This window comes from Ceratosolen solmsi, unplaced genomic scaffold (assembly GCF_000503995.2).
Source record: "Ceratosolen solmsi marchali unplaced genomic scaffold, CerSol_1.0 scaffold7, whole genome shotgun sequence".
NCBI classification, from domain to species: domain Eukaryota; kingdom Metazoa; phylum Arthropoda; class Insecta; order Hymenoptera; family Agaonidae; genus Ceratosolen; species Ceratosolen solmsi.
The window spans coordinates 4755257-4781592 of record NW_011948413.1 but is presented as its reverse complement, the minus strand read 5'-3'; the positions used below and the strand labels follow the sequence as shown (position 1 = coordinate 4781592).

Below are 26336 nucleotides of genomic sequence, written 5' to 3'. Positions count from 1 at the left end.
TCAGCTTATAATATTTTTATCAAAAATTACTAAAAAAAAAAAAAAAAAACAAATACAACTAAAAGAGGATATTATTTTTTAATATTTTTCAAGTAACGATAATAATATTATCATTTTAAACAATAAATTATTGCATTCTCTTTACTCATAATGGTAGATATAAAAACAATATCACAATTAACTGTAAATAATCTGTTATAATATTAAATTTCTCAATGGAATGATAAGTTATATTATTCTTCTCAAAATTGTTTGCATTTTATAAATTATTTTTCTATAAATATATAAATCATCTTCAACATTATTAAATATTAAACCACAATTAAAAGGAAAATTTACAAATGTTAACTTATAAGAGGTTGTAGACTAGTAGTATTAATTTCATTCCCCTTACGCATGATAAAAAAAAAAAAAAAAAAAAAAAATAAATCCCTGTCCTAAGTTACGTAAAAAGGAGGAATATATTTAAGAAAGAGTCACGCGGCGTCTTTACTCGATCTTAAATCACTTCCCTTCCCATTCCTTTGTCAACTAAACTACCGATGCACGCGAACTTCATTATTCGACTCATCCTCGTGTTATAATTGTAGCTCATAGTCAAACAGTTACGCAATCACGTCACAAACACGACATTAAGTAATTGAAATTATAACAATAAATAAACATGTACATTAAGAGCTGAATAAAATTATTATACCTACTTGCTTAAATAAGACGTCATTGATACTTTTACGGGCAGGTAAGGCTAAATTTTCTGAAATGATTACTTGAAAATCTCATCAGTAAAATGGATCAGACATCATTCCGAGTCGTATAAACTAGAGATTCTGCTATATTCTATTTCAGATAAAACATTTACTAAGTTATTGCGGATGCTTAACGTAGATCGGGTAGATGAAGATGGACAGACTCGTAGTTTCAAATGGAGAAGAAAAGACTAGCGTACAAGATCTTGGGCGGAAAGTCGTAGAGAGAAAGATCTTTAGGTCGTCGTGGAGTAAGACGAAAATGTTAAGATAATATTAAATTGAACTTGTGTAAGTAGAGTATGTCGAAGTATTTTGGTTGGATTAGAGGTCAAATAGGAAAGTATAGCGTACCAGGGTATCGGTGAATTTTCGTTTATCTCTTTCTCTAACATTTCTCTAAAATATTATAACAGTAATTTCATATTGTCAACGTTTATTTACCCGCTAATTGTTTCTTAACGATTAATATGCAAAATTATATATTTATGTATTGGATGTTACATAAAATATCGGAATGTTTTTAATATTGTGGCCACTAAACGGTTTTTTGGTCATCAGGCAATCAATAAAGATTATAGAGACAATGAAATATGACCGTAGCTGATAATTATACATACATTTGCAATTTCATTAAAATTTATTTCATTCGATTCGACTCTAATTATTCTAATAATACATCATTTTATTATAATTACTGTTAAACAAAATCTTTATTACTGAATGCGTTTTCTATTGACTCTTAATAAAGGCAATAACATTTACTAATGAATATATTTTCAGAAATTTTTATCGTCTAATAACGTTATTATTATTATTATTATTATTATTATTATTATTATTATTATTATTATTATTGTTATTATTGTTATTGTTATTATTATTATTATCATTATCATCATCATCATCATCATTATTATTATTATTATTACAAATCATGGATAAATTAAAGTATTCAAATTATAATTGAGATCTCAAATTTTATCGTTTTCATGAACGTTCGTTCGATTAATTATATTCTACGTGCAAATATTTCATTTTTATTATGTTAATTTCAAGATTTTTATGTTTAACGTTTGTATAAACTTTCCGAAGGAATAAAACAATAATGTAATTTCAATTTATAAGGAAAAAAAATCTTTGTTCCCAAACTTTGACAAGATTTTTATATTTATCGTGTTCTTTCGTGTATATATATATATCAAGTTACGAAGAAATTTAACTTACATTATTTGCATCAAATCACCCTACACGGTTTTAATAAGTCTGATAAACTTTCATTAATGTGTTTATTTTACATTTACCTATATCGGTCAAAGTATTTTTTTTTTCTTCAAGTATTTCAAATACGTCAAATTTTAAATAATGTAAAAAAAAGAAAATTGAATATTATCAAATAAATGAAACGAAATGTTACGAAAAACCTTGATGGTATAAGAAATAAAAAATACAAAAAAGCTACGCATAATTGTATTATGCATTTGAAATAGGTCAAATGTTTATTTCTTAAATCATTTATTCTTTTACTTACTTTCTGCATAAAATAAAGTTAATTATTTTGTCTTTAAGATAATCTATAATGACAAGATTGGAGAGAATATATTTGACACAATAAATGAAATACTTTTTTGCCATTATTATGGCCATTAAATTAAATTCTCCCTTTATAGTTTATTTAATCATTGCGTAAATGTAACTTGTAGAATTAAATTGTATATTGTTAATGACAAATAGTATTATGTGTAACGCGAAAAATTATGCCTCTCGATAGAATTAAAATTTAATACAAGTTTTGTTGAAAGTTCACGTTGATTTTCTAAATATACAATGATTTTATATACAAGTTTGTAATAGACTCGTTACTCTAATCACGCTCAAATTTCAAACGAATTTCGACACTGATGATTTGAACTAAACATATATCAAAGTATCTTATCTTAATTTGCAATAGTTTGGATGAAGTTTTGAAGCTCCATTAAGAAACAAGTTATTTCATTTTCATTTTCTTCTTTCGTTCTGTAAATTAAGGTACCTTTAATTTTCAAACCTAACTTTCCCGAGCTTCATCAATGCTGATAAACTGTATAAAATAGTTTCACACTATACAATGATATTCAACATTATATTTGGATTTCATTTGATGTATCGTACCGTCAAATTTACCATAAATTGCATTTTAAGAATTAATTACTTGCGATATAGTACATTTTGTGAAAAAATTAATTAATCCTGAGGTCAATGCTAATAACAAATTTCGACTTTTTAATTGACCATTTGTGTATTTCGTTGAACAAACAACCGACCTACATTCGCAATGAAATCCATTTTTGTTAATTTGATAATACAATATGTAATATTGGCCAAAGGAGAGCATTGTTCAGTGCTTTTCAATTGTTAAAAATTATTTCAAAGATGGAATGTTATACACCGAAGATATACGCCGAAATCTAAAAACTTCGTCGACTCCTGTGTGTCGTGTTAAAAAATTTTTTCACGGATTCATCGAACTTTGACGGGAGCGAATAAAGCATTGGACGAGTGTTGGAAAAGGGAGGACAAGCGTCACGTGTGGCAAGCATTGCACAAGGGCTTTTTCACTCTTTGTGTAATGGGAACGAGAGCGAAGGGCACGTGATTTCTTCTCGACAGTCTTTTTATATTCTTCGTGCTCATCCGCAAATCGAATGCCTCGCCGCTATTGTCGCTCACCTTTTTCTCCTTGCCTCCACCATCTCACTCAGCGAAATACTTCGATCGTCCTTGTCCCGCAATTTTTCCGGAGAACTCGTGGCTCGAAAGAACGGTTTTCGCGAAGAAAAATACGCGCGAATAATAAATCGAAAGCGCCTAATCGAATCTACTCGGCGTAATTGGGAAGTCGGTGGCATCGCCTCGGGAATTCGGCTTACCGAAATTAAATCCACCCACTTCGATACCTCGTCAAGGATCGTGCGAGGGTAAATAATGTACGATGGTTATTTCGTGACAATTGCTAATGGCAATTTTTTTTTTTTTTTTTTTTTTTTTTTACGCAGTTTTCGACCGGGCTGATGTTGATTCGCCTTTGGTACCACGGGGCATCCATAAAAATGCCAGAGCACCTGTTTCTTTAGCGGATACAAGGTGATAAAAATTACTGGCGCTCACGTGAGCCACAATGGATTTCAATGAATCTCGAGCTTTCACTTTTATTCCTACGGCCTGTCAACTTATAACCCCAATAAAAGTAGCATGGCGATTAAGTCCTATACTATGGATAACTAACTCTCTAACGCATCTGGCGCATACCCGATTATAAGATAAATAAAGGGGAAATGGTATAAGAGTCGATTGATGGGATTAAACACGGTTTTCCAAGACGTCGTTCCTAGAATTACTTTATCGAAGGATTTAGAATGCCAATGAGATCTGCGCTCGAGTGTCGTTTCTTTTCAACCTCGATGAAGATGGAAATGTTGGGTAAGGGGGTGGGGGGGGTGGGGGGTGGATTTATTTTACAGGCTTGTGTAATGGAGAAAGAATAGAATATAGGAGTTTTCGCGGACGTAAGAGACGATCGACTGGAGTGACTGGAAGTCCGATTAGTCCTTACAGTCGATTTAAACGCCTGCTAACTCATGCCGACGTTGTCATTAAGCATTAAAAGCCTGTTATTAAGCTGCTTTGAGAACCGGAAAGAGTACAGAGCTTACCAAGATATTAACTGCACACGTATCGTCGGCGTCTATGTTGCGCCCCGACTTTTTATTCGTCCTCCAGCCCACCACTTTTCCTTTGTCTCACTCTCAGTCTAATTATTTCCTGCCGACATTTGCCCCACGGCATTTCGCTTGCAAATCGTCGTTGCTGAGAAAGAATGAAAAATTAATAGCAAGTGGGTCGTCGTAGGGTGCATTTTATCTTGAGACCTTATCGTCCGGTTTGCATGTATCAAGATTTGACGGAGAGTCGTTATACTTGCAACTCCATTTGATAAAATCGATCCTCTCGAGACAAACCGCAATTTAAAGAGTTCGATTATCCCGTGGCCAATAAATCGACTCTCCTATTAAAATTCTCGCTATGACAATTATGACGATCACAAAGATTTTTTTCATCCTTGTCGTCATTGTTGTTGCTGTTGTTGTGGATGCGCTGATGTTGTTATCGAGGCTATCATTGCGGTGATATATGCGTGAAGCCCATTTGACCGGTCGGGCATTTTAATTTTGCCGATCGAACGCAATTACAAAAGAGCGCAAGAATTTGCCAGTGGCTATTTTTATTAAAAGGCGAGTAAAAAAATGGCCGAGCGAGTGTGACGAACTGATTAGAGCAGCGTTCGTTGGTTGTAGTAACATAATGCGTGAATTTGCGAGCGGAGCCAAGTCGATTTAATGTGAGCATCTACGTCAAAGGAAAGCGAGTGTACGATGACTCGACTACTGTTGCTGTTGCTGTTGCTGTTGCTGTTGCTGTTGCTGTTGCTGTTGCTGTTGCTGGTGCTATTGCTGCTGCTGCTGTTATTGGCCAATCTCGAAGGTAATAGTAGGGGGACCTTCGTTTGGCGCTTCCACGCGTCACTTTGCCACTGCCGCGACCCCCTTCCATCCCCTTGGCCCATTTCTTCACCTATCACCGATCATGGATATGTAACATTCCACGCGTACTTTTTATCTTCTACCGAACGAAAAAGGCCGACTTTGAATGGGTGGAATTCCATCGCTAGGCGCTGACCCGAGGGCTTCGAACATTAGCAATTACACAGCGCGCCATTCGTTGCCGCCATATTCTTCCTATTTTTTTGTTTTTTTGTTTTTTTTTTTTTTTGTTTTTTTTTTTTTAAGTGTAAAGTAAAAAAGGCGCGAGTATAAAGGGTTTTGGTTGTACAAATTGGACAGTTTTTTCGCTACATTCATGATTTAAAAATTTATTTTGAATGCATAATTTTAACGTTTGTTTTCTTTTTCATTTTTTTTTTTTCGTTTTTAATCTGATATTTGTGCGCGCGTTAGAGGCACAATTGCATTAAATTTTTGATAATGATATAATTGCGCATATCGGATTTATCGAGAGATTTATTTTGATAAAACATGGAGCAAAGGCGAACATGTTTAAACTTAGCGAATTAATAAGATTTTTCTACATACATACCGAATACCTGAATGTAACACTTGAATTGGGTTAAAGCCAAACAATAGTGCTCGCTGAGTGCAATTATTACGCAATTCAAAATCTAGCAAAGAGTCAATGAAATTCGAATATTCAAAAAAATCGGGATGATCAAAATTTTCCATATTGTTTATTTTCATGTTTTAAAGTATTGCTTGGAAAAATTGTTTTGAAATTTTTGATACGAGTATAATGCTGTATCTCTAATAAAAAAAAAAAAGAGAGAGAAAAAAAGAGGATACCGTAAAATTTCAATTTCTCTGCTCTTTGTATTTTTATGGGAAAAAGGATCAAAAAATCAGAATATTGAAAAGAAAGATACGTATTTCGATAAAACTTTTTCCTTATCAAAGCAATTGCTCACGTTGTAAGTTCACAAGTATATTTTTTTTTATATCAATTACATAAGCCGATTATCAATAAAAATAAAACAAAAAAAGTAAACAAATAAAAGAATAAATAAAAAATAATAATGAAAAATATGGTAATCAACGATATACTATCTCTCTTTCAATATTTATGCACTCTTTTATTCCTTTTCTTGAAAATCTAATTACCATGTTTTGCATGGTAGAATAATTGAAAAAGCATGAGCTAAATTATAATTGATATTACATTGTTTCCAGTTATTGAATAATATTTTCAAGTGTTGCTCCTAACTCTCGAGCGGGAAGCAAATTATACGTAGAAATAACTTTGTATGGTATAAAATTATGATTAGTTTGTCCCAAAAGGGGTCTGATTAGAAATTCTGGATATGTACTCAATGTAATGCTATGTATGTGTCGCATAAGCATTTCTATTGCTTGCACTATGTATGTGTTTCATAAAGCGGAAATTCATCGGCGATACAAACAAGCTTAAATTTCGCTATATAATATATTTTTATCTATACCTTTATGTTGAGGCATAAATTCAAATATACCTTATAATTAAAGTAAATTTTGTTTGTTAATAAGAGCCGGTACTGTCCGGCTTATAATATATTCTAGAAATTAAAATTTTTATGAAAGCCGACGTTATAATCCTGATAATTATACTAATGTTTCCTTTGCGCATTAAGCTGGGCGGTCTTGTAAAAGACTATAATCACGTACTTATTTATCGTGCGAGGTGTGAATTTTACATATTCCCTGTATTACAATTTATTAATCTAGACATTGTGAGCAATAAGAAAAGCAAGTTAGCTTAAGCAGTATTTAAAAAGCGTAAAATTTATATCGTGGTAAGATACGAAATGTTGTTGAGTAATTTTTTCGTACAATAAAATCAGAAATACCAAGCGTGCTGCGAAAATACCATTTGAAAAAACTTTTCGTTTATATAATTCTAAACTGATGCCGCTTTCCACCTCCCCCCCCCCCCATCCCTCCAACCACTTCCTCCAGCAGTGTTCTATCAAAAAGAAGGGGAGACAGAGATATGTTAGAGAGTTGCAAATTTTTTAATTATAGTCCAATTAAACTGGGTTATCGAGCACAGGCAGAATAAATTTTACAATCACAATAAAGCGCTCCTATATTGATTCTTATCGGAACTTGATTTTCACCTTTCTTCATTTTCTGCAATGGTCTATCATATATTTATTCGCAGGTGCAGCCTACGGCGCTCAACCCATTGTGCGCGAATCAACCTTAAGCATTTTGCATTCAATATGCATGAAATTCACGACTCTCTCTTTCTTTCTCTCTCTCTCTCTCTCTCTCTCTCTCTTCGCGATTGCAACAATACCCAGGATATTTAAAAACTCTTAATTCAGCCGTCTGAGTACTTATCGGAGAGGGTGCTGTTTAACACCAATGAGTAACCGTTGGTGCAAGAGAGCCTCCGGTATATAATTCGATTTGAATTTCCATGGCCGGAGAAATTATCGGCGCTTGTTTATCTTTCTGCTTAGACAAGCATTTATTGTCGATGGATGCTAAGTGAACTAAAATATTAATATATATATACATCTACATATAAAGAGATAGAGATGTAGAGAGAGAGAGAGATAGAGAGAGAGAGAGAGAGATAGAGAGATAGAGATAGAGAGATAGAGAGAGAGAGAGAGAGAGAGAGAGAGAGAACGAGATTAATTCATTGGAATCAATTTGCTTTTGTCGTTTTTTTTTCCCTTTGAAAATAGATGCTATTTATCAAGGCTGGAGCGACGTGTAGTTTGAAGTGAAAATAAATTAATTCTGAATTCTTTTGATACATTTTTTATTTCACGTTTGCCGTGCGCCAGTATTTATTATAGTTCAGCGAAAATTATAACATTATAAAATCTAAATAACCACCTTTACACGAACCATAAATATATTAAGGTAACAGACTCGATCTTTTTATTTTTAATTTTTGCATAACGTCAAAAATAATTAGTGTAATTTAAATTTATAATACTTAAGATTTATTTTAGTAAAAATGACGCTAATATGCGAGCCTTTGAGAAACATGGTTGGTTATACATATATATATATATATACAACAAAAAAAATATTTTTCGTTAATCGTGCAATTCATTTTTTTCAAGACGTCAATAGCCAAGCTTTTTATGAAAAAATTTGCTAATATATGTAATAGCAATTAAACGTGAGTCGGATTTATTAAATGCCGATAGATTTTAAACGAATTCAATAAAAAATACGAGTGATTAATTTGACAAATATTATTATGTAATAATGCACTTTCAATGGAATGTCGGCGAAAGTAAGCGAGCTTTATCCGCAGAAAAATGCTATGATAAGAAAACCATATCAGAGACATTGACAAAGTATTGTATTTTCTAGCCTTGTATCCACTTAAATATTACAGCAATTTAGCTAAGCACTAGCAGCGATACAAATTATTTCGATCATTCTCCTTTCTCCCCATAGTTCTCGTTTCTTTTTAATCGCCGCCATCCGGGTGGCATCCGCCTCCCATGACTAGAGCGGGAAAAAAGTCATTGATAGAGCGTCGCTATCTCCTGACGTCTCCCCGCGCCCGTTAATATGGATGGGCTTTCGCTACAAAAGCTCACACACACATAGAACCAAGGGCCGTAAGCGCGCAATCTCTGCATTGTTTGCCGAAGGCATTAAGCCGAGCGCACGGATGTCTTTGGCTGGTAATCGATTAGCGAGGACGGAGGTCGCAAAAAGACGCGCCCCTTTGCTATTTTAATCAAACAGCCATGACTGCCGATTCGCGCAACTAGCATCTTAGCTTTCTTCCGGATCGCGATGAAGCTGATAGGCGCAGGCTGCGGGCGAGAAGCGCGCGGACTATACCCAAAATCCATATTATCGCCGGATGGGTAATATTATATCGGGCGCACGCAATGGCGATAGTCGGCTGGGAGGGGAAATCGAATTTCGGTTGACGCTTTCGTTAGGAGTCCGCGTCCCTTTTCCCGGCGCGACGCATTGATTTGCCGGATGCGGCCCAACGCGGCTCTCGCGTTCCTACGCCCCAGCCTTAGCGCACCGACCACAGGCTCCGAAAGCCTCATCGACGAGGCTGGCGTAACGTGGGATGAGAAGGAGGCCCCCGTGGGCCCACGGGTACCATGAAGCTTAGCAGCCAAGTGTGCTCTGCCGTCGATCTGGCAACGCCGCGTCGCTCTGCCGGCGCAGCTAGGAGCCGGTGGGGAAGAGCGCAAGCTCGACGCGGGGGTGGGGCGCCGATCAATATAGTGAGTGGGCGCGGGCGCGGCGGGGGCTCTTGCAGAGGATAAGTTTCGAAAACGCGGGCGAGCGCGCTCTGACCTTGAGGGAGCTTTTTTCCCGGGGAAAACCGTAAAGGGGGTAGGTATGTTCGCCGTCGCGCATCCCCAAGTCCGTGCGTCCTTTATGTCCCCTTTTTCTGACTCACCCCCTCGCCAATGCCAATGACAGATCGGTCCATTATGATACTCGCGCTTTTTACGGCAACGCGTCTCCTTGGTTTATCCACGGAACCGCTGGCATCCTTGGAGCTTCGCTGAGTTCCCGGCGCGTCTCAGCGGCTCGGAAGGCCGTCGCAAGGACGCGGTGACTCCTACCCTCATATCCGCCCCCGCGTAACTCTCGTCGCCGACAGCTCGATCGAGTAAAGTGGAAAGTAGACGAGAGTTTGAGAGAGCGGAAAAGCCCTTGGGGCGAGCTCTGGGGTGGCAGAAAAGCGCCAGGGGAGGCGGCGCTACACCGCGTCCCGACGCATCGAGCACAGATCATCGCGACCGTTTACCAAACCTTCGGGATAGAGTCTTAAAAGACGGCTAAGCCCGGGTGATGGATGACCTTCGATAAATCGATATCTTGACGCATTTATATTAGGAGGAGAGACTTATCGATCCGCTCTACCTTCTATATACCTTCCCGATAAACTGCACTTTTGCCCTGGCCTCGAATGATAAAAAACAGGGTGAATTTCGCGTACGGTATAAATCATCTTCGCAGAGCGTATTAATCGTTGAGCGTTGTATCTCGAAAACTCGCTTCGTCATCCCCGTGCTTTCTCGAAATAAATCACTGTTCCGTGCCACCTTCCAGCAGCTCTTGCCGGAATTGCAATATCGGCTTGGCGCGGGCTGCCCTGATATTCCCATATCGACTAATTAAGTCATGGCTGCTCGCGCGAGGAATGCCACGATGAAATCAGGCAGCTTTGCCGGCTACATTGGCGAGGGTTTCGATCGCCGACGCCGCACGAGTGATTACAGATCCCGCGATCGGTCGCTTGCAACCGCGACGCTCGTGGAAGAGGGGACGTGGATCCCTTGGGTGGGTGATGCGGCCCTTTTACGAGGAGATCCTCGCTTCGATCGGCCGATTGTACGGCGAATGCGCCAATGCTAAGGAGACTTAACGGCGACGCCGGCAGCCGCAGCCCGAGGCAATTGCGGGCGTCTCGTCTCGGCCGCTAATGATAATCGAATCGACGCGCCGAGGATTTTCGCGGCCCTAGTCGCGTTATGGCTTATCTCGACCGGTTGTATCCGAGGGAGGGTGGGGCCTGGAAAGGCTAATCCCACGCTCGGGATTGTCGGCTCCTAATGGCAGGCGGGATAAGACGGGGACACGGATCATGTCTGCGAATTAATTCATTCGGTCTAATGAAATGGCTCGGTCCTCTGTCCCTGGAGCGAGTCAACGAGGTGTGCATTCGAGTTTCTTGCCGCTCGGCGCTTTGTTCGGTTTATAAGGTGCGCGGGCGTTAACGCGGCTCGACAGTGCGTATATCCTTTAGCCGCTCGTAATGTCGTTCCGTAAGCTCATTCCGAGAGTACCTGTCGGTTAAAGAGCCCCGAAGGTTCAACTAGATTAAGCGCTTAGGCGTCAAGGTACGGCGAAGGGATGGGACAGGGGATGGGAGCGCGGTCGAGGGGTCCGCGGATAACGTCTCGTATAAAATGACGACGTTACTCTCTGGGCGAGATGTGGACGAGGGAAAAATGAGATGGAGAGCAGCAGCCACCAAGGGAGGCAGAATGCAAGCAATTTCGAGGATTAAAGGAGGAGAGAGGCTCGTGCGATGTTAAAATACAATCAGGTTAACGCGCGTATATACTTATATGGATATTTAAGATCTTGACTTTTTAAGAACGTTTAAGCTCGTCTAAGGGGATCATTTTGGCTAGGAGCGCGAGGTTTTGACAAAATCCAGGTTATTTATGTGGGACCAGGTTTAGCTTTTCAAAATTCCAACACTGGACGACACTGTTTTCGAAGATAAATGAATCCGATGCGAGTGGCAATATTAGAAAAACTTTGCAAAACTTAATGATTATTCGAGGTAATATGTTGAAATGAAAAGTAATAATGAATTTATAAAATTCAATATGATGAACTTATGGTCATTTTGAGTAAGGTCTGATTGAATAATAGTATTAAGCTTTTATAGAAAAATATTATATACGACGGATATTTAATTTTCTAGTACTAGCGTGTATTTCTTCAATGAATTCAATTATATTCGAGAATTTAAAATCTTTTCCTTATTAGCTGAATTTATTTCAATTTCTATAAAGCATTTAATTCCTAAGGTTTTAGAGCTTGCGTACTATAATTTTTCTTACAAATTTCATACATTGTTTTAAAACCACCATTATTTCCAAAATTAAACCTATTCAGGATAAGGTGTATTTTAGCTTACGTTATATCATGAGTTAAATCTCTTCCACTTTTAACAAAATTCGAATACTTTATTTTTAACAATATCCTTAAGAGTACAAAGCCTCATGTATAAATTCATAATTATTTTATTGAATACATATTATCGTCAACATTTTTTTTTCTTACTTGACATTCGTCATAAAGTAAAATAAAATACTAAGATATTGATTATATTTTCTAGATGCAAGTACTAACGTAAAATAGAACATAGAACAATAATTAAAATAAGAATTATTATATTATTTATTATTTCTTAAGTATATAAATTTTACTTAATAAATAACAAATATACTCGTGACTTATAAACTATTGGGTTCCATTAATGGGCACTGGTCATTTTAACATCATTAATAATTAAAATCTTATGTAAGATAGAGCTCAAGTCTTGATATCTATTTAAAGATTAACATTAAATAGTAATATCGTAATATAATAGGTACAAATAATGATTAAATCAAATTTTCATCTGATAAACTCATTATTTTATCGTATCTAAAATTATACTCAATGTCATAAAAAATTAAACAGCTAGGTTATTCCAATTAAAAGTGAATTACTCGAACGCTATAATTTACCATATAATGAATTCAAAACGAATTGTGACATGTAACATTTGTATATTTACTTTCTTCGTTACGTAATATACGTAAGGAAGTTCGAATTTTCGATATGAGACTATAATTATAATATGAGAACGGCCCGAATAAAAAAGTGCACAGGCTTTCGTAGATTTTGTTGAGAGGAGAAGAAATGATTCTTAGTTGAATAAAGCCACATATCTTTTCTTCTGAAAGTTTTCTTTGAACAAAATCATTATCATTATTATAACTAATATACATATAAATTGTTCATAAAAATGCGCGCGCGCGCGCACACTCACAACACTCAAAGAATATAGAATTGGAAACGCGACATCCTTAGTGAATAGTATTTAATTGGAATTTATACATATGTTTCGACCTGACATTCTAGGAAAGATACATGTGCATATGTATATGTATATGCATATGTGTATGTATATGTATATGTATATGTATATGTATATATATATATATATATATATATATATATATATATATATACATGCAGCCATGTAAATTCCAATTAAATTCGTTCCAAAAGAGATTATTCAACATAGTTTCATTGTGCGTTCCTTGATACATAAATAAATACTCCCTGTTTTATTTTGATTTCAAAGAGCAATTCGTAAAGTAATTACAGGTCGAGTAAGTGGCTACTCCGTAATAACGAATCATAAAAGCAACAAAGTAATACGCCTCTCAGCATTAGCTTATGAATTTAATTTTATTGCGGAAGAATGTTCATCAATCATTGACGAGAGCCGACAAAAAAAAGGCCAACCAGCTATTATCCGTTAATCGATGCTCGGGGGCTCGCACACCTACTCCCCCTCCCCTCCCGCTCATCCATCCAGCTACCGGCACCTCGGGAAACAAGCAATGGTAATTAGGAATCTCGGGCACGAGCTCGTGTTTTCGTTTTTTCCTCCTTCTTGGAGCTTTAGCCACGAAAGGCCGAACAATTCGATCGTTCTGCCGAAATTTCCCGAGGACAAAGGGAGCGCGCTCGAGCGAGTTTTCGGGTGGAGGCGGGGTGAAAAAGGGTGAAATCACGGTGGGAATTCGGGGGAAATGTAGCGTGTAATGCACCGCACCCTTGTACTTCGTTGGGATTGCACGAACATTCAGTTTAGCCGGCGCTAGACGAGTTACTCACAGCTACAACCGCCCATCCTCAGTCAATCGACATGTTTACTTTTTCCCGTTCGTTTTCTTTACCGTTTCTCCACTGGTCATGTCGATTAATGCATACGTTCGGATTTCTTTAAATATACTTATACTATTTTCAAATAAATATTCTCCGACATTTTCCTCGATTTGCGCAGCAATGGGACTTTTTCTTATGCTTAATGGCCACGTTTTTGCAGTAAAATCCCGTAGCTATCATTTGCTATCTAAGCTGAAGTTATATTAGCATTTACTACGAAGCCACGCTATATCAATATATCAATATCTACATGAATGCATGTAATTATTTATATAAATTCGGAAATATCTTCTCTTTATTGCATCGTCTCTCATAATTCGTATGGTTATGTCCGCATATATAAAGAATTCATGTACCTCTATAAATATTTTACGCGTATTATATGTAACACCTCATATTATTAAAAAAAAAAATATATATATATATATATGTGTGTGTGTGTGTGTGTGTGTGTGTGTGTGTGTGTATTTCTTTGAATTTTATAATTTAATGACTTTTCAACGCTATTGGTGATTGTGCCTTTTCATAATGCGCCGATTAAAAGTGCCTGTGAACGTCATTAGATAAAAATAAAATAATATGTGCATTTAATATATGGAACAAGTATTCGCTTCCTTCATAAATTGCATGTAAAATTGTGGGGAAAAATGCATGTAAAGCACTGCGTAATCAAATGCATAGACGCGTCCTTTTTACCGTTGGACGGTATAGAAGGCAACATTGAGAATGGCGCAACAGACAGAAGAGGAAGGGGAGCGGGAATAGTTATCGCGGGGCTTCGGGAGTTACGCCCTCAAGAATCATCGCAATTAGCGTCGCGGCAACGCAATCCTGCTTATTGCAATTGCATGGTGTTGTGCTCATTACTTGGCTTTTAGGAAAATGGGAAAATTGACGCGCGTATCGCGTATGCGTTTTTGCCCTCTTCATGTTGGTGGCTGAAAGAATGCCGTTATGCTTTCATTAATATGAAGAAATAATGAAGCACAGGGGGAAATTAAGTTGATTGCTGACACATAGTCAGCTTACAAATATATCTTACGACAAATACCCCAAGTTTAATTCTTTTAATGGCTTTTCGCGGTTCAGGCTCTACCGAAGCTTTTCTTCGCCGTAGGTGTAATATACTTTATGCCCCATTGTATCTCAAATCCCATTTAAAATTATTCATTCTTACTTATTTGCCAACCATTGTCCGGGATATTACAAAACGAACTTTGCATTATGTTTTGTTTTAATAGGCTGATAGCACGTATACTGTCTTTTCAAAGTCACCATCTCTTTACACTGAATAACTATACATTTTGTTAAATAATATTTTAAAAGATAAAGGATTGATAAAAGAATGTCTATGTTGAAACTTTTTAATTAAAGCCACCAATTCAGATTTGATTACATATCGTTTAATCAACTGTAAATCTTTTTTATTTTATATATTCGCTCTCTCTCTCTCTCTCTCTCTCTCTCTCGCTCTCTCTGCGCGTAAGTAATAATTTATTAATATTTTGTAATGTTGCATAAGCGTAAAGAAAATGATCCCCTAATATCAACTATTATTTACGTGGACATAATTCTACAAACATTCGTTAATACGGACGCTTAGGGATAATGGCAAATGATAATGACTGCGCAGCTCTGATAAACAAATGCCGATTTTTGTTTTTGATTTACACTGATTATTAAACAAATCGTAAAGAAATCAATGTCAATTTTGATAAAACATATTTTTAGAATTGAGTTTTATAGATATAATTAAATAAGCCTTTTCCAGCTTTATTAAAGTAATAATTGATCTTTAAAATCGGGTAGCTTGTATGCGGGCGATTCGTAATATTTTCAAACTCGCTGTAGCTTTAATTTCGTTAGACCGCGTACCTACTCGTTGCAGTTATTTGCTCTTCAAGCATTCCACGCGGACTAGGGTGGTGTACACTTTTTTCTTTCTTTGTGTCGCTGCCCTTTGATCCAGGCAGCCGCGCGTTACTCAAACTTCAGCTCCGATGGAAAAAGTTGCACGATTGCGTGCGCCCGCGAACAATCGCTCGTGCTGGAGTCTCTACTTTCGCCTAACTTTCGTGAAATTCTATCCCGAGATTAAATTGTCGGCGATTCACCGAGCACATCTCACCATCCCGCATCCTAATTCTTCCCCCTCCCCTATCCTTTACACCTTCCAACAATCGAATTTCGCATCCAAAATCAGAACAACGTGTCTTTATAAGCCGGGGGACATGTGTAATGCGCGTGCAATCGCAACTTCCGACAGCGACCTTTCAGGACGATAAGTGCGCGTGCGCTTAATAAACCTGGGAAATTATGTAGATGAAACGAGTTGGAGTGGATTGGAGTGGGCTGGTACAGGATAGGAGGCGGAACTACGGGAGGAACGGGAGGAAGATCCGTTGGCTTTGCATTATCAGGAAATCCGGGCGTCGGCTCATCCGTTCTTGTCTATGCCCGTAGCGCGGAGACACAATGGGCAAAGTCGTCGCCCGGAAAGAAATAAATGCCCTCGGGAAAAAGAGCGATGAGCGCGGAGGCTGGGAGTACCGGAAGAGACACACACAATGCCCGGGGACCAGAAGACCGAATGCGGCACTCGTCTACCGAGGGCATAAAGAACGCCATCTCCGCGCGACTTTCGAAGGAGAAAAATCGCTAGTCCGCCGAGATAGCTAATAATAATTGCCCTCTCAACATCAATCATTTCCACATCCCCCAGCCCACCCCATCCCAATAACCCATTCATCGTTCAGTCGGCGCTCCGTTCTCGCATTAAAGTAAGAATAATAGACCAAATGGCGCGAGAGAGTTTCGTCAGTTGTCACTCGGCACCGACGGCACTCATCATTCCACTGCCATAATTGAAAGCGAAATCGTATAAAAGGTAAAAATCCCGTAGGTAAATGTGGAATCCGGGGGCGTTTCATTAGCCGCGAAGTCATACGAAATCCGGACGACCAAGTTTCGCATCAAAAGATACTTAATGCTCAGGCACCGGGGTCATTTATTCTGGCGGTAGACAATGATGTGCGCGGGCTCCCTCGACTGCCTCGCTAAGCTCGCGTTTTCCGTCACCAACGATTATTAGCCGCGAATTTACGAGTTCACGGGCATCCGGATATTTCATATGCGGCAGCGAAGGGCTTCGGTACCGCAGCCCTCTAGTGCAACACGATCTTCGGTCACGGCTCTCGAGCCTAGTCCTTGAATCGCCGTAACGAGACTTTCAATAAATCTTGCGTCCGACTGGCCTTGAAATTCGTGAAAAAACCGTGTAAGGTGATCCGTACGATATGGAGTAGCTGGTTCACGGGGGCCAAGCGGCCATTTATTAATTCGCATTCCACGTTGCACTTTTCCGGCCGCGCTCGAGCTCCCACGAGTAACACGTACGCGCGTAAATTCGGGTGAGCTTTTGTTTCGTCAAGTCGAGATTGACCAACTTTCCGAGGAAATTGTGCGACAATTTATGGCTAATCGATTCGCTAGCACTGGCCTCTCGAATCCCGTTTCTACGAGTCCAACAAACTTCGGCTAACGTTATTTGGTTTTTTTCTTCGATAAAATTAGCAACATCGGAATACTGCCCAGAGTGAGTAATTTTATTTAATTAAAAGAGAGAGAGAGAGAGAGAGAGATAGAGAGAGAGAGAGAGAGAGAGAGAGAGAGAGAAAGTCCTGTATTCGTTATGATTTGGTGTTGCTTGTTGACGCGTGCCGAATTAAAGATATGTGTAACACAACTATTTCTATTGCCGCTCGATCTTTATTCAGGAAATTTGTCTGTTGCGATAAAGGAATGTGGCAAATGCTGATCATTTAAAAAAGAAACGGTCATATAAATTCCGGACCTAACGAGGGGACTTAACTTGTTACCGTAACTTTTTAATGGCCCAAATTACAATTAATTTTATTTATTGCAATAACAAAAGATTAAAATGCACAACACACTGGAATTTGTATGCATTAAGCAATATGGCTTCTATGTATGGCACGTAGATTAAATAAAAATGACGGTTTATACCGGCGTTACTACCAAAATGTGTAACAAACTAGCATTTCTCTATAAAATGCATAATTTAATAGAGGGCGCTGAGGGGAGGGGGATAGAAATAAAAGTTTTTTATTTCAATGTAATTCTTTGGGTGAGCAGAAATATATAATGACCCCGTCATTACAATTCTTCGCTATATTAAAATCACGATTTTCAGAACTTCTTATTTGATTAGCCTTATTCGGTCAGATTTATATCGTTTCACGTAATATTACAAAAATCATGATATTAGAGAAATAAGATTACACAAGCTTACTGAATAATGCACGGTTACATTATTGTTTGAGTATTAATACACATGTATAGCGTGTAAAACTAGCGAATGTAAGTATGGTAGGAAGAGGAGGGCGGGAGGCCTGAAAAATTTTAAAGAACGGACATTCGATTAATAATAGAGCGCATATGATTAGCAAAGACGTTATTTACATGTATTATTCATATTACTAAGTATAATCCACGCGCATTAACAATTTCAACATTTAATAATAAAATATAAGGCTGCGGTAATATTAACGAATTTAAAAGATAATATTACCGAACGTCTATTATTTTTCATTCCCCATGTATTGCCATTGGAAGAAAAATCATTGACTGAAGAATGATGGAATTCTTATGTAAAATAATCCGATGACTGCGCATTAGAGATGCGAAATAGAAAAAGAATATATATATATATATATATATTTATATATATCGTATCTGCCCTGGTGTAACTGTATATATTCAAATTACGTAAAACTGATGGATGGATACACTAAGCATTAACGTTGTGTTTTATGCGCAACGCAGCACAATATATTACCAGCATATGTATACGTGTGAATTGGATCGGCGTTAAAAATACAAAACCTAAATGCAAATGGATGCTTTTAATAGCCGGTTCGCCGATTTAACATCGTTCATACTTTCGCTCGTTACTTGCAAAGAGATGAACTGCTTTAAGTATGTTTATACATCACATTTTTAATTAAACGAATCAAGAAAGTTATAAATAATGGCCAGAAGCCATTTACAGGAATTTATATCCAGTCACGTAAATTCATATTCTCCCGTTGTAGCTAACTAGTTTGAAAGCCATTTCGTAAACTGCAATAATGTACTTAAGCAACTGCGAGACTTCAAAATCAGGAGTTGCTTTTTCTTCCATTATAGTTTCTCTCTCTCTCTCTCTCTCTCTCTCTCTCTCTCTCTGTCTCTCTCTCTGTCTCTGTCTCTCTCTCTCTCTCTCTCTTCTCTTCTCTTCTCTTCTCTTCTCTTCTCTTCTCTTATCTTCTCTTCTCTTCTCTTCACTTTAGTTGTTGTATAAAGTGAGCGTAACATTAATTGGAATTCATCAGAAATCTGCTAACAAATGGCGCAAAAATGCTCTCTGCCATAGCCTAACAATGAACAGGAGAACGTAATCCGAATTTTCCTAAATTACTACTACTTGCTTATTATTAAAATGCTGTTTAGCTTTTTCGACGCTTGAGTGCACAGACAAAGCACGGGCTTCACTATGAGCCCTAAAATCATTATTCCCAATTAATATTTACGTATTACGTTTTAAAATTATGACTCTTTCACTATTCTACGAACGTATTAGTTTAATTTAGAAGGCAAAACTTTAAAAATCTATCAATATTACATGATACTACACTTTATTATAAATTGCTTTTTAAATTGACGTGATTTTGAGCGAATAGTTCCACAAAACCGTGCATTATTTTTAATCTTAATTAATATCTCTCCCAATAAATATCCTTATGCCTTATATGCAATTAATTTATAACCACAGATACATAATTTTATATTTAGCAGCGATTCGTGAATATTTATAAATATATTGTGAGAATTATGTATCGATAAACATAACATTAGGCTAGACTTATAACTTTCATCAATCGTCTCGATTAATCTCTCAAGCTTTAAGTATGGAGAGCACTGGATAAAGAAGGGAAATGACACGGCAAGCTCCCTCGTTAAAATTATCCGATGCATTATCCTGACAAGGTAATCGAAGGAAAACCAAGGGCGAATTGTAGCTTGCAAATAATTTACGCATTCCCCGGGTACAAGATCGGACCGGCAAAATATCGCGATGATTCGGGCGAGTAGTAAGAAGCTTACCACAGCCGAGCCATCGACCTGCCCCTTAAGTGCTGCATCGTGTAATTGGGCAAAGCCGACTCGAAAGTGTGTCAAACAAACGAAACGCCGAGTCCCCGGGGATAGAGGGTGAGGGAGGGGGAGTAGCCGGTTAGCCTCGGCATTATGAGCGTCAAGGTCGCTTGAATTTTCGCTTAACGAATACTGGTTGAGAAAAGCTTTCCAGTTAAGGGCCGCGGGCTTAGTTACGACCATAAGGAAGGATACACGCTGTACCGTCTTGGAAGTTTACGGGCTGTACGTGAGTCGTGGGTGGGATTTTCCAGGCATCGGTAGGGGTGAACGACCCGTAGATAAGCTTCTCGTTTGGATCGGAAACTTTGTCTTTGTCGACGGCGGGCGCAAAGTTCAAATGTCCAATAACGTGCCGACGTAAATTAATTCCGCTCGCTTTGTCGTGTCCCGGGGACGTGTCCGCGTAACTTCTGTCGCGCGAGCTTTTCGACAGCCGTCGGATCTGCAGAGAATGCGCACGTGGAGAATAGACGTCGCCGTGTCCGCGGCACTCGACTGGCGCAAGGTGACCTATCGATCGGCAAGACACCTCGCGAATCCGAGATGAGCCACGTAATCTCGTATTCCCGCGGTGGAAAAATCCACGAGCCCCCGGCTAATCGAACATTACTAAAGTCCCGCGCGAACGATACGCCCTCTCGCGTGTTTCTTTCTCTCTCTCTCTCTCACTCTCGCTATTACTCTCACTCTCACCTACACAAGCTCTATTTTTATATATAAAGCTTTCTATACATACATATATATATATATATATATATATATATATATATATATATATATATATATATCCCTCCCTCCCTCCATCTATTTATGTATCTATCTATATATCTATCTATCTCTCTCTCTCCCCCCATCCTTCCCCATGCACGATCGCGCACTTTAGCGTAAGAATGGGAGATCGATACGTCTCGCGCTGTATCGAGCGCGCATATTAAAAACAGCCCGAACGCAGCTTTCGATTAGCATTGGATTAGCGATATCTAAGGGCGCACTAGCCCTCTCGTAAGGGCCGCTAAAGTTTGCCCACGTGCAGGTAGATTGGTAGGCCAAGCTCGTGATGAAAATCGAGCCCGGGCTATTGCATTATGATAATAATGGCCCTCGACACCCGCTTACTGTTACAGAGCTTGCGGAACATGATAGCCAACGCGACGGACGCCTGCGAGACACGCGATCCCTGTCAGCACGGGGGCATTTGCATCTCCACGGACAGCGGACCGATATGCGAGTGCCGCAGCGGGGACTACGAGGGCGTGCACTGCGAGAAAGGTAAGCCCGAGGTCGACGAGCGGCCCCGGCGAGGGAAACGACAACCACCCAAGATGAAGAGGACCGCGACGGTCCCATCATGAGCTGAACGAGCAACTTTATGCCACAGTCGGGGGTCAGCCGCGTAAGGTCAACCGACGCCTCCTCTGCCCAACATTCCTCAGAGACCCCAGTCCCAAGTCCCAAGCCAACCCCCCCCCCCCCCAAAATCCTAACCGACCACCCCCGACTGTGAGTCCCGCGCGATCGCTCGCGTCCGTCCCACGAGGCACGGCTTGATTAATCGATCTTTTCTCTTTGCATGTGCCCGTTGCGCGATACAGAGGCCTGGAGCATTGTATTGCCGACGGCAAGTGCCGACGATTATTGGTCGAGGGAGAACCGTGAGTTGAGTTTCACATCTTTTCGAACATGCGTTCTTATCAGCTCGCGCTCCCTGGTCATTAGTTCGTTCTATTAGCCCTCGTCGTTCATACCGCCAGTCTGCTTGCTCGCGCGAGTAGCTGGCTAATGGAAGTGCTAAGAGCTTTGATAGTTGCTCGCTCCGGCGATTTAATGCGATAAATTCACGCACGTAAGTCCCGAGCGTAGGAATGCATTTAGCCGCGTAAAACAATGTCAGTAGTAGTGATGCCAGGCAAGTAGACGCTAGCACCGACCGTTGGTACACTTGAGCTCGGTATTACCTACAGTGGTCAAAAAGGCTCGCCTGCTAACACCGTATCCCCCCCCCTTCTCCCTCCCACCCAGCCCCTAGCAGCCCACCGACAACAATCGCTTTGCGCGACCCCGTACATTTGTAATTCCCCTAGTGCGATAGTGTTTGCTACTTGAAATGCACGGTGAATTCGGTTGCCCCCGAGCACCGTTAGGCGATGGTGTGGCTGTGGGAGAGGACGAGAGGACAAGAGATCGTATCTCGAGTACATTGCAACGCGTCCTCGGTTCTTCGACAAGACACCGGACAAGTTTCGAGCGTTTAGGCGCGGAAACGCGAAACCCGATCACTCTCGTTGCCTCGTGTAAATTGCGGCGGTCGGTTTAAGTAGCGTAGGTGGGTCGAACCAAAGTTGCCGGGGGGTGGGAGGAGGAATTTAAAGCTCGTTATCGGTTGGGTGAGTCGGTCGGTAGGTGCGGCATTCCGCCGAGAGCACGCGCATCATGAAAAATCCCGCTACTCCACGACAACCTTTCCGTGCACGTGCATTAATTGGCGAGGCGCAACGGACTCCTGGAATAGGTTCGGTTGGCAGAAAGGGAGCGTCGGATGTCTCGGACGACGTCTCGCCGCGAATCGATCTCGTCCTTAATTTTCCTTGGGATCGCGCGCGCGTCGATGCATCATCGGCAACGGCCCGGTCGCCCGTAAATATTCTCCCCGGAGCTGTAAAGAAGCGCCGGTTATCTCGTCCAGGTTCCGCCTCGGGCGTCGAACGTATGTCACGGGCTCCTCGCGCCTTAATCGTTTTCCCGTGTTAATGACCCGGGTGGCAGCGATTAATTACCCGCGATAGCAGCGCTCGATACTTTTTGTCCCCTTGTGGCTCGGGAATTGAATCGGTCGGGCGAAAAGGAAGGGCGATGTGCTCGGTCCACCGACCCGCTGCATTAATAAAATAATCCCGAACCTTCGCTCTCGCTCTCCTGTTACAGATAAAATGCCCTCGGAAGCGTCGTTCCGGGGCACGGAATACTTGACGATTGAGCTGAGCAGAGGCAATCCTGTACTCAGCACGCAAGAGGGCATATTCCTACAATTCAAGACCAAGCAACCCAACGGACTTTTGTTCTATTCGGGTAAGTCGGAGAGGTCTTGTTTTATGTTGCAGCAATAATAATGACGAAGAATGGAAAGAGATAACACGGCGAGCCACTTGGACGGAGAAATTTTGTGCAAAGTAGAGATTCCCTGGCAAAAGAGACACTCCGTAAAATTTCTTTTTGTCCACTGCATTTTCAAAACTAAATTAAAATAAATGCTCAATGTCTTTGTTGTTGGGCTCTCGATAAAAAAAAAAAAAATAAAAATTAAAAAAAATAACGAAAAATAGAAAAGCAAACTTTACCTATTTACCATCTTTGCACTTCTCGATCCCTCCACCACCTCTAGCCCCAATAACCATGTCCTCGTGCCACTGTCACGCTCCATTCCGCGACGTCCCCCCCCCCCCCTCCCCCCGACATATTCTATTTACTCGAGGACATGCCGGCAAAAGAGCTCGACTCGAGCTTGAATTTCCATTAGTGTGGTAGCAAAAACATTTCATCACGTCGACAGAGGCATTCGTATCAATAATTTAAACTCTTAATTCAATCGTACATGCGCACGCGGCCTTTAATAATAGGGCCAGAGAACACACATTATAAATAAATCATCGTATGAAACATCGTATACCAATGCGAAGAAGGAATTACAAAAATATTGCTTCTTTGCTGCAAATTTGTATAAAGCAACTGTGGGGAACGAGTATCGAAGCGAATAAAACGGAGTACTGGAGAAACAAGACTTTGGTAATACGGCGAATGTCAATAAATCGTCAAATTATATTCTTGCATGATACAAGCATTAAACGATAAATTATAAATAATATCTTAATAATTGTAAAGGCTATCGAGATGACGGCTACATTTCATTAAATAATTTTAAAAATATGATATTACTTTTGAACGTTATTTGTAATCGATAATCGACCTTATTTTGAATTTTGCTGCGATCATTCTTGAATATCGAATATTGAAAATAATAATAATAATAATAATAATAATAATAACAACAACGATAATAAGATGATGAAGAAGAAGAATAATGCTACAGCGGTATTAAAGAGACGACTAGCTTCTTGTATAGAAAAAAATGTCTATTCAATGTGAAACGTATATAATCTTGGGCTTTGTTTAATGCAATAAAGCTCAATTTGCCAATAATTTCCTATATTATTCTATGCTTTCGCGAAATTTCAAGTAATTATTCTACATCAGAGTAATTTATGGAATAACAACTACATAGCCGCGTTAGTAAGCAGCGTCGCGAGCTTGAAGTAATAAACGGAACGTTAAATCCTAAAGTAGTCGCCATTTCGATCGAACGATAATCCTTGCCAGATTTATCATTGTTCAAAAATTTTGGAAATTGTACGGCATTCGGTCGCATTAACGGCGCAGGTGTTAAATAAACGATCATCGGCTGTATTCGTGGAAAAAGAGCCGCGAGTGTACAGCACCGCGGACCAGTGGGAGCAGTTGTTCACCTGCGGTTAGTTTATATCCCCGCGCGCGTGTTTCGGGGCGCAGGAGACAGGAGCGTAGTAAATCAAAGCGGCTTGGTCCTTATCTGGCCAAGAGAACGGGACAATTGATAAGGGGTACGCGGCTATGTACTTGGGATCAATGCGAATCTTGATCAACGCTTACTTTATATTTAACGTTGAAGTCTCGATGTCATTCACAATTATCGAACTGAATTAGCTCCATCCGAGATTAATGTTAACAAACGTCGGTCTCTATGCCATTATTAAAAATCATTTTAAATCAGTTGGGGTTGACGACGAGAATCGAGAGAACATCCGAATATTTAATCGTCTCGCGTGTGCACATATGCGTGAGTGCACGCGCAAGAGAAAAGGAGAACGAGTGAGAATGAGCGAGTGCGTGTGCGTGTGAGAGAGGGAGGATGGGAGGGAGGGAGAGAACGACGCTCTCGATGTAATTTATTACGTTCCAGGACACGGACAGGACTACATGACGATATCCCTAAGGGACGGAGGCGCCGCCATCGGTATGACACTTGCCAACGGCAGACTCGACTTGCACATCAAACCAACGAGGATTCGATTCGATGACAACCAGTGGCACAAAATTATGGTGCATCGGAAGGTCCAGGAAGTAAGTTTTATGTAACGATGTTTGCTCGTTTAGAGACAAGACTGTTCTCGGCTGAAGGGAACGACTCCTATTATGTAAAATGATTTTGCCAATAAAGCGAGTTTATAGCTACTCTTATCTAGATTGAATTATAAAGACAAATTTTTGCACTACATAAACGATCGAGACATGAGCTATATCACTTTTCTATTTGAACAATTTTCTTGCGGGTACGAAATATTTTTGGAATTCGGCCGAGAATGAAATATAGCAACGCTCTTTCTTGTTCTGCTCTGCCTTTAGCAAACTTATTTCTGGTTAAAGCGATACTTTATATCGAATCCTTGCTGGAATAACTGCCACGTTTGTCTTATCTCAATTTGTTCTTTTTCCTTTTTCTTTCTTTCCTTCTTTCTTTCTTCCTTTCTTTCTTTCTTTTTTTATCTGCGCACACTCCATCCTCCCCCGAACCCTATGGAAAGATGAAACGTGTTTAAAAATATATCACATTGGTATACAAGAAATATCCATAAAATTTAGAGATCCTGTCGAGGGGATTCCAGGGGGGACGGATATCACGGTGAACCATTGAGGTCGATGCCATAGAAGTGTATGTAATAACATATTGCAACACACACACATATATATACCAAGGAGTATTCTCTAGTGAAGGTGGGCGACATAAAACTGGCGAGAGAATCGAACGTCGGGTCGATTCCAATAGAATTTGCAGATGAAACGAGTGCCCAAAGGAATTATAAAAGAAACAATGCAACTTTCTTGGCCCGATGATATTCGATTCCTAGATTCCAGAGGGTGAGGGTGGCACGCTCTACCCCTTTTTTGCCAATCGAGAGCCAACGTCGTTCACCCGGGGCACGCAGATGCACTTGAATCGAGACTCTCGCTCTTAATGCCTCGACATTGACTCGTCGCTAGCAACGCGCGCGAAATGAAAAATTAACCGGCGAATGCAGTCCGTGACTGGAGGCCCAACTACCATAAATCACTAGACGCCCACGAAGTCCGGATGATTCGGGCCGCCCATAAATCCATCGCGAGCAAAGGCGGAGAGAGACGCTTTTCACCTTCGCGTTTAACTGCTCCTGGCGCGCGAATGGAATTATTATTTAGCCAAACCGGCAATTCTCCCCTCCCCCCCCCCCAACCGCCTCCGGCACCC

The 26336-nt window shown here is 39.8% G+C and overlaps 1 protein-coding gene across 1 annotated transcript in view; it reads left to right on the top strand.

The window, feature by feature from the left end:
* Nrx-1 (neurexin 1) overlaps window positions 1-26336 on the top strand; it is a 130992-nt gene that overhangs the window by 17198 nt on the left and 87458 nt on the right. The window contains exons 3-5 of the mRNA XM_011506042.1: window positions 21148-21292; window positions 22946-23089; window positions 25014-25174. Of these exons, the coding sequence (XP_011504344.1) occupies window positions 21148-21292; window positions 22946-23089; window positions 25014-25174 (450 nt within the window). The remainder of the gene's footprint in view (window positions 1-21147; window positions 21293-22945; window positions 23090-25013; window positions 25175-26336) is intronic.